The sequence below is a fragment of the Salmo salar genome, chromosome ssa12 (assembly GCF_905237065.1).
Source record: "Salmo salar chromosome ssa12, Ssal_v3.1, whole genome shotgun sequence".
NCBI classification, from domain to species: Eukaryota; Metazoa; Chordata; class Actinopteri; order Salmoniformes; family Salmonidae; genus Salmo; species Salmo salar.
This window is the reverse complement of record NC_059453.1, coordinates 12,791,652-12,805,000: the sequence shown is the minus strand read 5'-3', so window position 1 is coordinate 12,805,000 and position 13,349 is coordinate 12,791,652. Positions and strand designations below refer to the sequence as shown.

At 47.5% G+C, this 13,349-nt stretch overlaps 1 protein-coding gene across 2 annotated transcripts in view; it reads left to right on the top strand.

Moving 5' to 3' along the window:
* Nucleotides 1-13,349, top strand: part of LOC106564221 (protein GPR108) — a 24,336-nt gene extending 10,987 nt beyond the window's left edge. The window contains exons 10-19 of one of the 2 annotated variants that reach the window (XR_006757868.1): nt 2,513-2,588; nt 2,785-2,858; nt 4,114-4,231; nt 7,064-7,194; nt 9,819-9,862; nt 10,084-10,133; nt 10,291-10,374; nt 10,506-10,627; nt 10,724-12,135; nt 12,192-13,349. Coding sequence is in view for 1 of the 2 variants with exons in the window: in XM_045690734.1 (XP_045546690.1) it covers nt 2,513-2,588; nt 2,785-2,858; nt 4,114-4,231; nt 7,064-7,194; nt 9,819-9,862; nt 10,084-10,133; nt 10,291-10,374; nt 10,506-10,627; nt 10,724-10,799 (775 nt within the window). In the remaining variant the exon portion in view is untranslated. Of the gene's footprint in view, nt 1-2,512; nt 2,589-2,784; nt 2,859-4,113; nt 4,232-7,063; nt 7,195-9,818; nt 9,863-10,083; nt 10,134-10,290; nt 10,375-10,505; nt 10,628-10,723 lie in introns of both variants that reach the window. The other variant, XM_045690734.1, reaches the window with a different exon arrangement.

Below are 13,349 nucleotides of genomic sequence, written 5' to 3'. Positions count from 1 at the left end.
ATAGGCCTCGCACGCCGCCTTCATATCATAGGCCTCGCACGCCGCCTTCATATCATAGGCCTCGCACGCCGCCTTCATATCATAGGCCTCGCACGCCGCCTTCATATCATAGGCCTCGCACGCCGCCTTCATATCATAGGCCTCGCACGCCGCCTTCATATCATAGGCCTCGCACGCCGCCTTCATATCATAGGCCTGCAGTATAGGAGGCTAGTAGCCACAACAAACCTTGTTCAAAAGTTGTAAACTTTATAGGGTAATATCAAAAGTCAAGCCATTGTTTAATAGGGAAAATACGAGCAGGATTATTATATTGTGGCAAACACAACATTAGTTGGAACTTAATTTGGCCAAAGAAAATGGCTCAACAGAATGAAACAAAACTCTTGCGAATATGGTTTAAACCTTCACAAAAGTTTGTAACAGGCTATATTGCAGCAATTACCAAGAAAGGCTAGTGCCTACTGTATCCAACACATAGGAGCAATAGGCTAATGATATTTATTTTACAACATAAATATATAATAGGCCTACAGTAGTAACACTAATGATGAAACAAATTGTTATAAATATGAAAAAAATACATACATTAAAGTTTCAAGATTACATCCGACCTGAATAGCGAGTTGCACAGTAAACTTATTTATATGGAGGACATTACCCTTGTAGGCTGTTCTCTATAGACCTACTCTCTACTCTTCTTGTAGGCTGTTCTCTATAGACCTACTCTCTACTCTTCTTGTAGGCTGTTCTCTATAGACCTACTCTACTCTTCTTGTAGGCTGTTCTCTATAGACCTACTCTCTACTCTTCTTGTAGGCTGTTCTCTATAGACCTACTCTCTACTCTTCTTGTAGGCTGTTCTCAATAGACCTACTCTACTCTTCTTGTAGGCTGTTCTCTATAGACCTACTCTCTACTCTTCTTGTAGGCTGTTCTCTATAGACCTACTCTACTCTTCTTGTAGGCTGTTCTCTATAGACCTACTCTTCTTGTAGGCTGTTCTCTATAGACCTACTCTACTCTTCTTGTAGGCTGTTCTCTATAGACCTACTCTCTACTCTTCTTGTAGGCTGTTCTCTATAGACCTACTCTACTCTTCTTGTAGGCTGTTCTCTATAGACCTACTCTACTCTTCTTGTAGGCTGTTCTCTATAGACCTACTCTACTCTTCTTGTAGGCTGTTCTCTATAGACCTACTCTCTACTCTTCTTGTAGGCTGTTCTCTATAGGCCTACTCTTCTTGTAGGCTGTTCACTATAGGCCTAGTATCTACTCTTCTCCTAGTCTGTTCACTCTAGGCCTAGTATCTACTCTTCTCCTAGGCTGTTCTCTATAGACCTACTCTCTACTCTTCTTGTAGGCTGTTCTCTATAGACCTACTCTCTACTCTTCTTGTAGGCTGTTCTCTATAGGCCTACCCTTCTTGTAGACTGTTCTCTATAGGCCTACTCTTCTTGTAGGCTGTTCTCTATAGGCCTACCCTTCTTGTAGGCTGTTCTCTATAGGCCTACCCTTCTTGTAGGCTGTTCTCTATAGGCCTACTCTTCTTGTAGGCTGTTCTCTATAGGCCTACTCTTCTTGTAGGCTGTTCTCTATAGGCCTACCCTTCTTGTAGGCTGTTCTCTATAGGCCTACTCTTCATGTAGGCTGTTCACTCTAGGCCTAGTGTCTACTGTTCGTTTTACTGCAATGAAAGAGGCCTCTATCTTCACAATCAACAGTAGTCTAGGCGCTCTCTCTGTCTGTCTCTGTCTCTCAGCAGCTCATAAGGCAGTGAGAGAAGGCTATGGTGCTGCAGGGTGTATGATGGGCAGCCCTGGACAATTTGGCCGGCTACAATTTTATTTTGATCGGATGTTAATTAATACATTTATCAGCCGGAAACCCTGTAGCAGACATTGTTCTGGGTCTACACACTGATGAAGCACCGGTACACATAGGAACGCTCCCAGTAAACAGTTTATAACCCATCTGATCCTCGGCTATTCTCTCCTCTCTCTTGATCTCTCTTCCTCTGCTATCCTCTCCCTTCTCTCTCTTGATCTCTCTTCCTCTGCTATCCTCTCCCTTCTCTCTCTGGTTCTCTCTTCCTCTGCTATCCTCTTCCTTCTCTCTCTGGTTCTCTCTTCCTCTGCTATCCTCTCCCTTCTCTCTCTGGTTCTCTCTTCCTCTGCTATCCTCTCCCTTCTCTCTCTGGTTCTCTCTTCCTCTGCTATCCTCTCCCTTCTCTCTCTGGTTCTCTCTTCCTCTGCTATCCTCTCTCTGGTTCTCTCTTCCTCTGCTATCCTCTCTCTGGTTCTCTCTTCCTCTGCTATCCTCTCTCTGGTTCTCTCTTCCTCTGCTATCCTCTCCCTTCTCTCTCTGGTTCTCTCTTCCTCTCTCCCTCTTCTCCTCTGCTATCCTCTCTCTGGTTCTCTCTGGTTCTCTCTTCCTCTCTCCCTCTTCTCCTCTGCTATCCTCTCCCTTCTCTCTCTGGTTCTCTCTTCCACTCCTTTCTCCTCTCCTGTAGGTACAGTGTGTTTAAGATCCACTGGCTGATGGCAGCTCTGGCCTTCACCAAGTCCATCTCCCTGGTCTTCCACAGTGTGAGTACAACAGACGCACATGTAGACACACATGTAGACACACACATCCATACTGACCTCCACACACACAGAGAAACCCACACACATGGACCTCCACATACATCCTCCACCTAACCGACCCCAATAAATTATAATTGCCTTCTGATGTAAAATGGAATATCCTATAAAATGTTGATCTTTCTCTCCTCTCTCTCAGATCAACTACCACTTCATCAACACAGAGGGACACCCCATAGAAGGATGGGCTGTCATGTACTACATTACTCACCTGTCAGTCTGACTTCTATTTCATTCTGGGTGATATTTCTGGAGGGGGGAATGATACATCTGTGTGTATATAAAATGGGTGTGTGTCATAGTGTATGTATAATATCACATTTATTGGTCACATACACGTGTTTAGCAGATGTTACTGGTCACGTACACGTGTTTAGCAGATGTTACTGGTCACGTACACGTGGTTAGCAGATGTTACTGGTCACGTACACGTGGTTAGCAGATGTTACTGGTCACGTACACGTGTTTAGCAGATGTTATTGGTCAGGTACACGTGTTTAGCAGATGTTACTGGTCACGTACACGTGTTTAGCAGATGTTACTGGTCACGTACACGTGTTTAGCAGATGTTACTGGTCACGTACACGTGTTTAGCAGATGTTACTGGTCACGTACACGTGTTTAGCAGATGTTACTGGTCACGTACACGTGTTTAGCAGATGTTACTGGTCACGTACACGTGTTTAGCAGATGTTACTGGTCACGTACACGTGTTTAGCAGATGTTACTGGTCACGTACACGTGTTTAGCAGATGTTACTGGTCACGTACACGTGTTTAGCAGATGTTACTGGTCACGCATACGCGTGGTTAGCAGATGTTACTGGTCACGCGTACGCGTGGTTAGCAGATGTTACTGGTCACGCATACGTGGTTAGCAGATGTTACTGGTCACGCATCGCGTGGTTAGCAGATGTTACTGGTCACGTACACGTGGTTAGCAGATGTTACTGGTCACGTACACGTGGTTAGCAGATGTTACTGGTCACGTACACGTGGTTAGCAGATGTTACTGGTCACGTACACGTGGTTAGCAGATGTTACTGGTCACGTACACGTGGTTAGCAGATGTTATTGCAGGTGTAGCGAAATGCTTGTGTTCCTTGCTCCAACAGTGCAGTAGTATCTAACAATACACAACAATATACACATCTAAAAGTAAAGTAATGGAATTTATAAGTATTAGGACGAGTGATGTCGGAGTGGCATTGGCTAAAATGCAGTATATACATATGAAATGACTAAAGCAGTTTTGATGTGTATGTTTCTGATCAGTGTGTGCGTTTTGATATGTGTGTCTTACGTTTGTGTGTGCTGTGCGTGATAACGTGTGTGCTGTGCGTGATAACGTGTGTGCTGTGCGTGATAACGTGTGTGCTGTGCGTGATAACGTGTGTGCTGTGCGTGATAACGTGTGTGCTGTGCGTGATAACGTGTGTGCTGTGCGTGATAACGTGTGTGCTGTGCAGGTTGAAGGGGGCTCTGCTGTTCATCACTCTGGCCTTGATTGGTACTGGCTGGGCCTTCGTTAAATACATCCTGTCAGACAAGGAGAAGAAGATCTTCATGATCGTCATCCCTCTACAGGTACACCTGGGGGGGGGGTTATATCGTCATCCCTCTACAGGCACACCTGGGGGGGGGTTATATCGTCATCCCTCTACAGGTACACCTGGGGGGGTTATATCATCATCCCTCTACAGGTACACCTGGGGGGGGGTATATCGTCATCCCTCTACAGGTACACCTGGGGGGGGGGTTATATCATCATCCCTCTACAGGTACACCGGGGGGTTATATCATCATCCCTCTACAGGTACACCTGGGGGGGTTATATCATCATCCCTCTACAGGTACACCTGGGGGGGGTTATATCATCATCCCTCTACAGGTACACCTGGGGGGGGTTATATCATCATCCCTCTACAGGTACACCTGGGGGGTTATATCATCATCCCTCTACAGGTACACCTGGGGGGGGTTATATCATCATCCCTCTACAGGTACACCTGGGGGGGTTATATCATCATCCCTCTACAGGTACACCTGGGGGGGGTTATATCATCATCCCTCTACAGGTACACCTGGGGGGGTTATATCATCATCCCTCTACAGGTACACCTGGGGGGGGTTATATCATCATCCCTCTACAAGTACACCTGGGGGGGTTATATCATCATCCCTCTACAGGTACACCTGGGGGGGGTTATATCATCATCCCTCTACAGGTACACCTGGGGGGGTTATATCATCATCCCTCTACAGGTACACCTGGGGGGGGTTATATCATCATCCCTCTACAGGTACACCTGGGGGGGGGGTTATATCATCATCCCTCTACAGGTACACCTGGGGGGGGTTATATCATCATCCCTCTACAGGTACACCTGGGGGGGGGTTATATCATCATCCCTCTACAGGTACACCTGGGGGGGGGGGTTATATCATCATCCCTCTACAGGTACACCTGGGGGGGGTTATATCATCATCCCTCTACAGGTACACCTGGGGGGGGGGTTATATCATCATCCCTCTACAGGTACACCTGGGGGGTTATATCATCATCCCTCTACAGGTACACCTGGGGGGGGGTTATATCATCATCCCTCTACAGGTACACCTGGGGGGGGGTTATATCATCATCCCTCTACAGGTACACCTGGGGGGGTTATATCATCATCCCTCTACAGGTACACCTGGGGGGGTTATATCATCATCCCTCTACAGGTACACCTGGGGGGGGTTATATCATCATCCCTCTACAGGTACACCTGGGGGGGGTTATATCATCATCCCTCTACAGGTACACCTGGGGGGGGTTATATCATCATCCCTCTACAGGTACACCTGGGGGGGTTTATATCATCATCCCTCTACAGGTACACCTGGGGGGGGTTATATCATCATCCCTCTACAGGTACACCTGGGGGGGGTTTATATCATCATCCCTCTACAGGTACACCTGGGGGGGTTATATCATCATCCCTCTACAGGTACACCTGGGGGGGGGTTATATCATCATCCCTCTACAGGTACACCTGGGGGGGGGTTATATCATCATCCCTCTACAAGTACACCTGGGGGGGGGGTTATATCATCATCCCTCTACAGGTACACCTGGGGGGGGTTATATCATCATCCCTCTACAAGTACACCTGGGGGGGGGTTATATCATCATCCCTCTACAAGTACACCTGGGGGGGGTTATATCATCATCCCTCTACAGGTACACCTGGGGGGGTTATATCATCATCCCTCTACAGGTACACCTGGGGGGTTATATCATCATCCCTCTACAGGTACACCTGGGGGGGGGTTATATCATCATCCCTCTACAGGTACACCTGGGGGGGGTTATATCATCATCCCTCTACAGGTACACCTGGGGGGGGTTATATCATCATCCCTCTACAGGTACACCTGGGGGGGGTTATATCATCATCCCTCTACAGGTACACCTGGGGGGGGGTTATATCATCATCCCTCTACAGGTACACCTGGGGGGGGGTTATATCATCATCCCTCTACAGGTACACCTGGGGGGGGTTATATCATCATCCCTCTACAGGTACACCTGGGGGGGGTTATATCATCATCCCTCTACAGGTACACCTGGGGGGGGGTTATATCGTCATCCCTCTACAGGTACACCTGGGGGGGTTATATCGTCATCCCTCTACAGGTACACCTGGGGGTTATATCATCATCCCTCTACAGGTACACCTGGGGGGGTTATATCATCATCCCTCTACAGGTACACCTGGGGGGGTTATATCATCATCCCTCTACAGGTACACCTGGGGGGGGTTTATATCATCATCCCTCTACAGGTACACCTGGGGGGGGGGTTATATCATCATCCCTCTACAGGTACACCTGGGGGGGGGGTTATATCATCATCCCTCTACAGGTACACCTGGGGGGGGAGGGGGTTATCATCATCCCTCTACAGGTACACCTGGGGGGGGGATTATATCATCATCCCTCTACAGGTACACCTGGGGGGGGGGTTTATATCATCATCCCTCTACAGGTACACCTGGGGGGGGGTTTATATCATCATCCCTCTACAGGTACACCTGGGGGGGGTTTATATCATCATCCCTCTACAAGTACACCTGGGGGGGTATATCATCATCCCTCTACAGGTACACCTGGGGGGGGGGGTTATATCATCATCCCTCTACAGGTACACCTGGGGGGGGGTTATATCATCATCCCTCTACAGGTACACCTGGGGGGGGGGTTATATCATCATCCCTCTACAGGTACACCTGGGGGGGGGGGTGCGGAAGTGACAGTCTCGTTAACCAATGATCTGACAGAGATAGATTTAGTGATGTATTCTTCTTAATCTCTGGCAAACTTCCACCAGTTTGACTCTCTCTCTCTCTCTTTCCCCCCCACCCCCTCTCCCAGGTTCTGGCCAACGTAGCCTACATCATAATAGAGTCTACAGAGGAGGGCTCTAGTGAGTACGCCCTGTGGAAGGAGGTTCTGTTCCTGGTTGACCTCATCTGCTGTGGAGCTATCCTCTTCCCTGTTATATGGTCAGTGTACTGTTAGGAGGAGGTGTTGTTGCTGGTTGACCTCATCCTCTTCCCTGTTATATGGTCAGTATACTGTTAGGAGGAGGTGTTGTTGCTGGTTGACCTCATCCTCTTCCCTGTTATATGGTCAGTGTACTGTTAGGAGGAGGTGTTGTTGCTGGTTGACCTCATCCTCTTCCCTGTTATATGGTCAGTGTACTGTTAGGAGGAGGTGTTGTTGCTGGTTGACCTCATCCTCTTCCCTGTTATATGGTCAGTATACTGTTAGGAGGAGGTGTTGTTGCTGGTTGACCTCATCCTCTTCCCTGTTATATGGTCAGTGTACTGTTAGGAGGAGGTGTTGTTGCTGGTTGACCTCATCCTCTTCCCTGTTATATGGTCAGTGTACTGTTAGGAGGAGGTGTTGTTGCTGGTTGACCTCATCCTCTTCCCTGTTATATGGTCAGTGTACTGTTAGGAGGAGGTGTTGTTCCTGGTTGACCTCATCCTCTTCCCTGTTATATGGTCAGTGTACTGTTAGGAGGAGGTGTTGTTGCTGGTTGACCTCATCCTCTTCCCTGTTATATGGTCAGTGTACTGTTAGGAGGAGGTGTTGTTGCTGGTTGACCTCATCCTCTTCCCTGTTATATGGTCAGTGTACTGTTAGGAGGAGGTGTTGTTGCTGGTTGACCTCATCCTCTTCCCTGTTATATGGTCAGTGTACTGTTAGGAGGAGGTGTTGTTGCTGGTTGACCTCATCCTCTTCCCTGTTATATGGTCAGTGTACTGTTAGGAGGAGGTGTTGTTGCTGGTTGACCTCATCCTCTTCCCTGTTATATGGTCAGTGTACTGTTAGGAGGAGGTGTTGTTGCTGGTTGACCTCATCCTCTTCCCTGTTATATGGTCAGTATACTGTTAGGAGGAGGTGTTGTTGCTGGTTGACCTCATCCTCTTCCCTGTTATATGGTCAGTGTACTGTTAGGAGGAGGTGTTGTTGCTGGTTGACCTCATCCTCTTCCCTGTTATATGGTCAGTGTACTGTTAGGAGGAGGTGTTGTTGCTGGTTGACCTCATCCTCTTCCCTGTTATATGGTCAGTATACTGTTAGGAGGAGGTGTTGTTGCTGGTTGACCTCATCCTCTTCCCTGTTATATGGTCAGTGTACTGTTAGGAGGAGGTGTTGTTGCTGGTTGACCTCATCCTCTTCCCTGTTATATGGTCAGTGTACTGTTAGGAGGAGGTGTTGTTGCTGGTTGACCTCATCCTCTTCCCTGTTATATGGTCAGTGTACTGTTAGGAGGAGGTGTTGTTCCTGGTTGACCTCATCCTCTTCCCTGTTATATGGTCAGTATTAGGGTTTAATGTTAGTTTCAGCTGGCTGTGAAGTTTGCTCCAGGCTGCCTCCTGGGTGTAAGCTGGATGCTCTGTTGAAAGCCGATGGCGAAGTCGACTCAAACAGAGTGGCGTATGTCAAACAGAGTGGCGTATGTCAAGCGGGTGGCGTATGTCAAGCGGGTGGCGTATGTCAAGCGGGTGGCGTATGTCAAGCGGGTGGCGTATGTCAAGCGGGTGGCGTATGTCAAGCGGGTGGCGTGTCGACTCGGGATTCAGATGCTGAAGTGTTTCATCTGCTTTCCCATAGACAGCTACTTAGATCAGAGCAAAATGTATTTGTCACATGCGCCGAATACAAGTGTAGACCTTACCGTGAAATGCTTACTTACAAGCCCTTAACCAACAGTGCAGTTCAAGAAGAGCTAAGAAAACATGTACCAAGTAGACTAAAATAAAAGGTTATAATAAAAAGTAACGAGGTTATATACAGGGGGCACCGGTACCGAGTCAGTGTGCGGGGGTACAGGCGAGTAGCAGCAGTGTACAAAATGGAGGGGGGGTGTCGGTGACAATTTGATTAATTATTCAGCAGTCTTATGGCTTGGGTGTAGAAGCTGTTGAGGAGCCTTTTGGTCCTAGACTTGGCGCTCCGGTACCGCTTGCTGTGCGGTAGCAGAGAAAACAGTCTATAACTTGGGTGACTAGAACATTCTAACATGAATTTTATGTCAAAGACAATGCAGCTGCCTTGTTGGAGAATATTACTGTTGGGTTTGAGAAGGGGGCTCCTTCCTCCTGATGGGTCATCAGAGGAGAATATTACTGTTGGGTTTGAGAAGGGGGCTCCTTCCTCCTGATGGGCCATCAGAGGAGAATATTACTGTTGGGTTTGAGAAGGGGGCTCCTTCCTCCTGATGGGCCATCAGAGGAGAATATTACTGTTGGGTTTGAGAAGGGGGCTCCTTCCTCCTGACTGGTCATCAGAGGAGAATATTACTGTTGGGTTTGAGAAGGGGGCTCCTTCCTCCTGATGGGCCATCAGAGGAGAATATTACTGTTGGGTTTGAGAAGGGGGCTCCTTCCTCCTGACTGGTCATCAGAGGAGAATATTACTGTTGGGTTTGAGAAGGGGGCTCCTTCCTCCTGACGGGTCATCAGAGGAGAATATTACTGTTGGGTTTGAGAAGGGGGCTCCTTCCTCCTGATGGGTCATCAGAGGAGAATATTACTGTTGGGTTTGAGAAGGGGGCTCCTTCCTCCTGATGGGCCATCAGAGGATAATGTGTGTGTGTGTTTGTTTGTGTTTGCAGGTCTATCCGTCACCTACAAGAGGCTTCCAGCACTGATGGGAAAGGTGAGCCATCTACAGGGAGGGATACATTTCATGGACAGTTAGCAGTGGTTAATAACTATAGCTTAGTCAAATATAGTTTGAACCTTGTAGTTGGTGCTGAGTTCCCCTGTAGTTCCCCTGTAGTAATACTGCAGTTCCCCTGTAGTAATACTGCAGTTCCCCTGTAGTAATACTGTCGTTCCCCTGTAGTAATACTGTCTGCCTCTCTTTGTTTCCCTCAGTGGCCATGAACCTGGAGAAACTCAAGCTATTCAGACATTACTATGTCATGGTGAGGAGACCTGTGTCTGTCTGTCTCTCTCTTCCTCGTAGATATTTTGAATTCTAACTTATTTTTCTGTGAACGTTCTGAAAAATGTCAGGATGGGTAATCTCTCTCCTTCTCTCTCCCTCCCTCCATCTCTCTCCATCCCTCCCTCCATCTGTAGATAGTGTGTTATGTCTACTTCACGAGGATCATAGCCATCCTGCTGAAGGTGACGGTGCCTTTCCAGTGGCAGTGGTGTTACGAGGTGAGTCACTGTCCACTTCTGATGATGTCACACTGTGAAACTCTGACACTGGTGATAGCCATTCATTCCTTCATTGTTTTTCGAGGTTGTCTGCATGTTTTATTTTCCCTCTTTACCCCTCCCTCCTGTAGTTCCTAGTGGAGGTGTCTACTCTGATCTTCTTTGTGTTGACGGGGTATAAGTTCCGCCCGGCTTCCAACAACCCCTACCTCCAGCTGCCCCTGGATGAGGAGGACGTGGAGATGGATGAAGTGTAAGAGACGCTGTTGTTTTTTTGTGAGGTAGCATCTGGGGATGTTTAAAAATGTGATGTGTTCAGTATTAAACTAACCCTCTCTTCTCTCTGCAGGGTGACGGAGTCCGGTATGTTGGAGGGCATCTCTAAAGTCAAGAAGACGTCTAATGGTCGAGAGCTCCAGAAATAGTCTACCTTGTGAGAGTGTGTGTGTTTGGCAAGAGGGGGATGTTCTAAACACCCATAACCCCTCGGCGTTGGAGAGAAACGGGGACTGAAACGGACCAAGACACACCCTTTACCCCCCCCCCAAACACTCCTCGATCTGAAACTGTTACTAAAGCAACCACCGCCTCGCTATGCAACAAGACAAACGATGACAGACTTTAGTTGTCGTTGGACCTTCTCTCTCTCTCTCTCGTTAATCTGGAGACTTTCTGGAGGCTCTGCACCCCTGCCTGGTGTCATAATGGTTCATTCCAGGGAGAACTCTTCCACCCCCCCTCATCGATGGATGAATAGAACGGTCTGGGATAGAATGGACCTCTCTCTCTCTCCCTTTCCTTCTCTCCTTTTCGTCTCTCTGGAGAACGGAGGAAGCGAGACTCCAAAGATGATCATTTTCCAGATGTGTGATTGGTATATTTTATATTCAGAGTATCTTGTTCTGTTTTAATGTGTCCCAACTGGCACCCTATTCTTGATGTAGTGCGCTACACAGGGTGTGGTTTGGAACCCTGTCCCTGATGTAGTGCGCTACACAGGGTGTGGTTTGGAACCCTGTTGCTGATGTAGTGCGCTACACAGGGTGTGGTTTGGAACCCTGTTGCTGATGTAGTGCGCTACACAGGGTGTGGTTTGGAACCCTGTTCCTGATGTAGTGCGCTACACAGGGTGTGGTTAGGAACCCTGTTCCTGATGTAGTGCGCTACACAGGGTGTGGTTTGGAACCCTGTCCCTGATGTAGTGCGCTACACCGGGTGTGGTTTGGAACCCTGTTCCTGATGTAGTGCGCAGCCTCTGTCTATTTAAGTGGTACTTCTGTTCTGTTGGACTACTATGGCTGTATTTTGATGTGTTTCTTTCATTTGGAGATGCAGTTTGAGACGTCTGTCTGTCGAACAGGGGTTATCCAACCTTCCTCTGAAGGTGCTGGTATGGGTGCAGGCTTTTGCGCCGGCCCTGCAGTAAAACACCTGTTTCAACTAATCATTTTTTTATAGTTGATTTAATTATAGTTAAGTCAAATTCTAGTTATCAATAAAGAACAGCTGATTCAACTGATTAATTAGTCATAGTCATCAATAATGACTTTATTAGTGGAATCTGATGTGTTGCACCCACCGTGGCCCTGACAGGTTCTGACTGTCTCACCCCTGGACCAGAGAACAGACACCCACCGTGGCCCTGACAGGTTCTGACTGTCCCACCCCTGGACCAGAGAACAGACACCCACCGTGGCCCTGACAGGTTCTGACTGTCCCACCCCTGGACCAGAGAACAGACACCCACCGTGGCCCTGACAGGTTCTGACTGTCCCACCCCTGGACCAGAGAACAGACACCCACCGTGGCCCTGACAGATTCTGACTGTCCCACCCCCAGTGAAAGCAGCATCTATGTGGGTATTTGGGGGAAGTTATCAGAACCCTGGTCAGGATAGTGACAGGTCCACCGTTCAATCAATCTTCATCATTTGATTTGCATCTCCATATCGTCTGTTCTGTTCTTGTTAATATAGATGATTCACATGTTTGAATGTATATCAAGATATTGTTTATTTCACTTTTCTTTAATCCTGGTTCCATCTCAGCACACCTGATTCCATCAATCATCCAATCATCAAGCCCTTTTGATAAGTTGATTGAGGTGTGTTAGGCTGGCACAAAACCCTGCACAGTCTGGGTTTCCAGGACTGGGATTTTGACTTTGTGTTTGTCAGAATCATAGACTGGGGATGAATTTTTATTTTGTTTCTCAGATTTTCATGGAATGCTTTTTACTGAGCGGCTGATGTTTGTATTTAGTCTATTTTTGGTTTTACTGTGTTGTTACTATTGACATTATTTAACAGATCACGAGTTTGTAAATATTGATATTGACGAAAGACTGAGAGGATGGTTTTATTATCGTTGGTGGCAACATAAGCAGTACATAGCACCTTCGTAAGCAGTGCATGAGGGCTTCATAGGTAAATGCATCGTCTTGATTTTATTCCAATATGACATGTACCGACCCAATCGCAACAACCCCCACACCCTTCCAGCAGGTATTTGAAACTATCCAATCCTTACAGACCCAAACAGACCTGTTGATCTGGGATTGGGCTATGGATCCTCCACAGGGATGACGTAGGCCCTTAAGTATTGCTTATGAAGTAGCCTCTAAGTAGGTTTCCTGCTCCAACTCTAAAGATCTGATCAGACATGGACTGTACATCAGTGGAGTTGTTGCTCATAGCAACATGTCAAAAGTATACCTAATTTACATCCCAAATGGCACCCTATCCCCTATATAGTGCTCTTCATTTGACCATAGCCCTATGGGTTGAACCCTATCCCTTAAGTAGTGCACTATAAAGGGGAAAGGATGCCATTTGTGGCACAGAGGGAGGAGTTGAATGGATCTGTTCCAGGGTTTGTTGTGCGTCTGTTTTAAACTAAAACCTGCTAACCAACGATGTAATGTCTAACAGTATGACGGATGTCACATGGTTAAATAAAGCTGACCTTTGGAACATG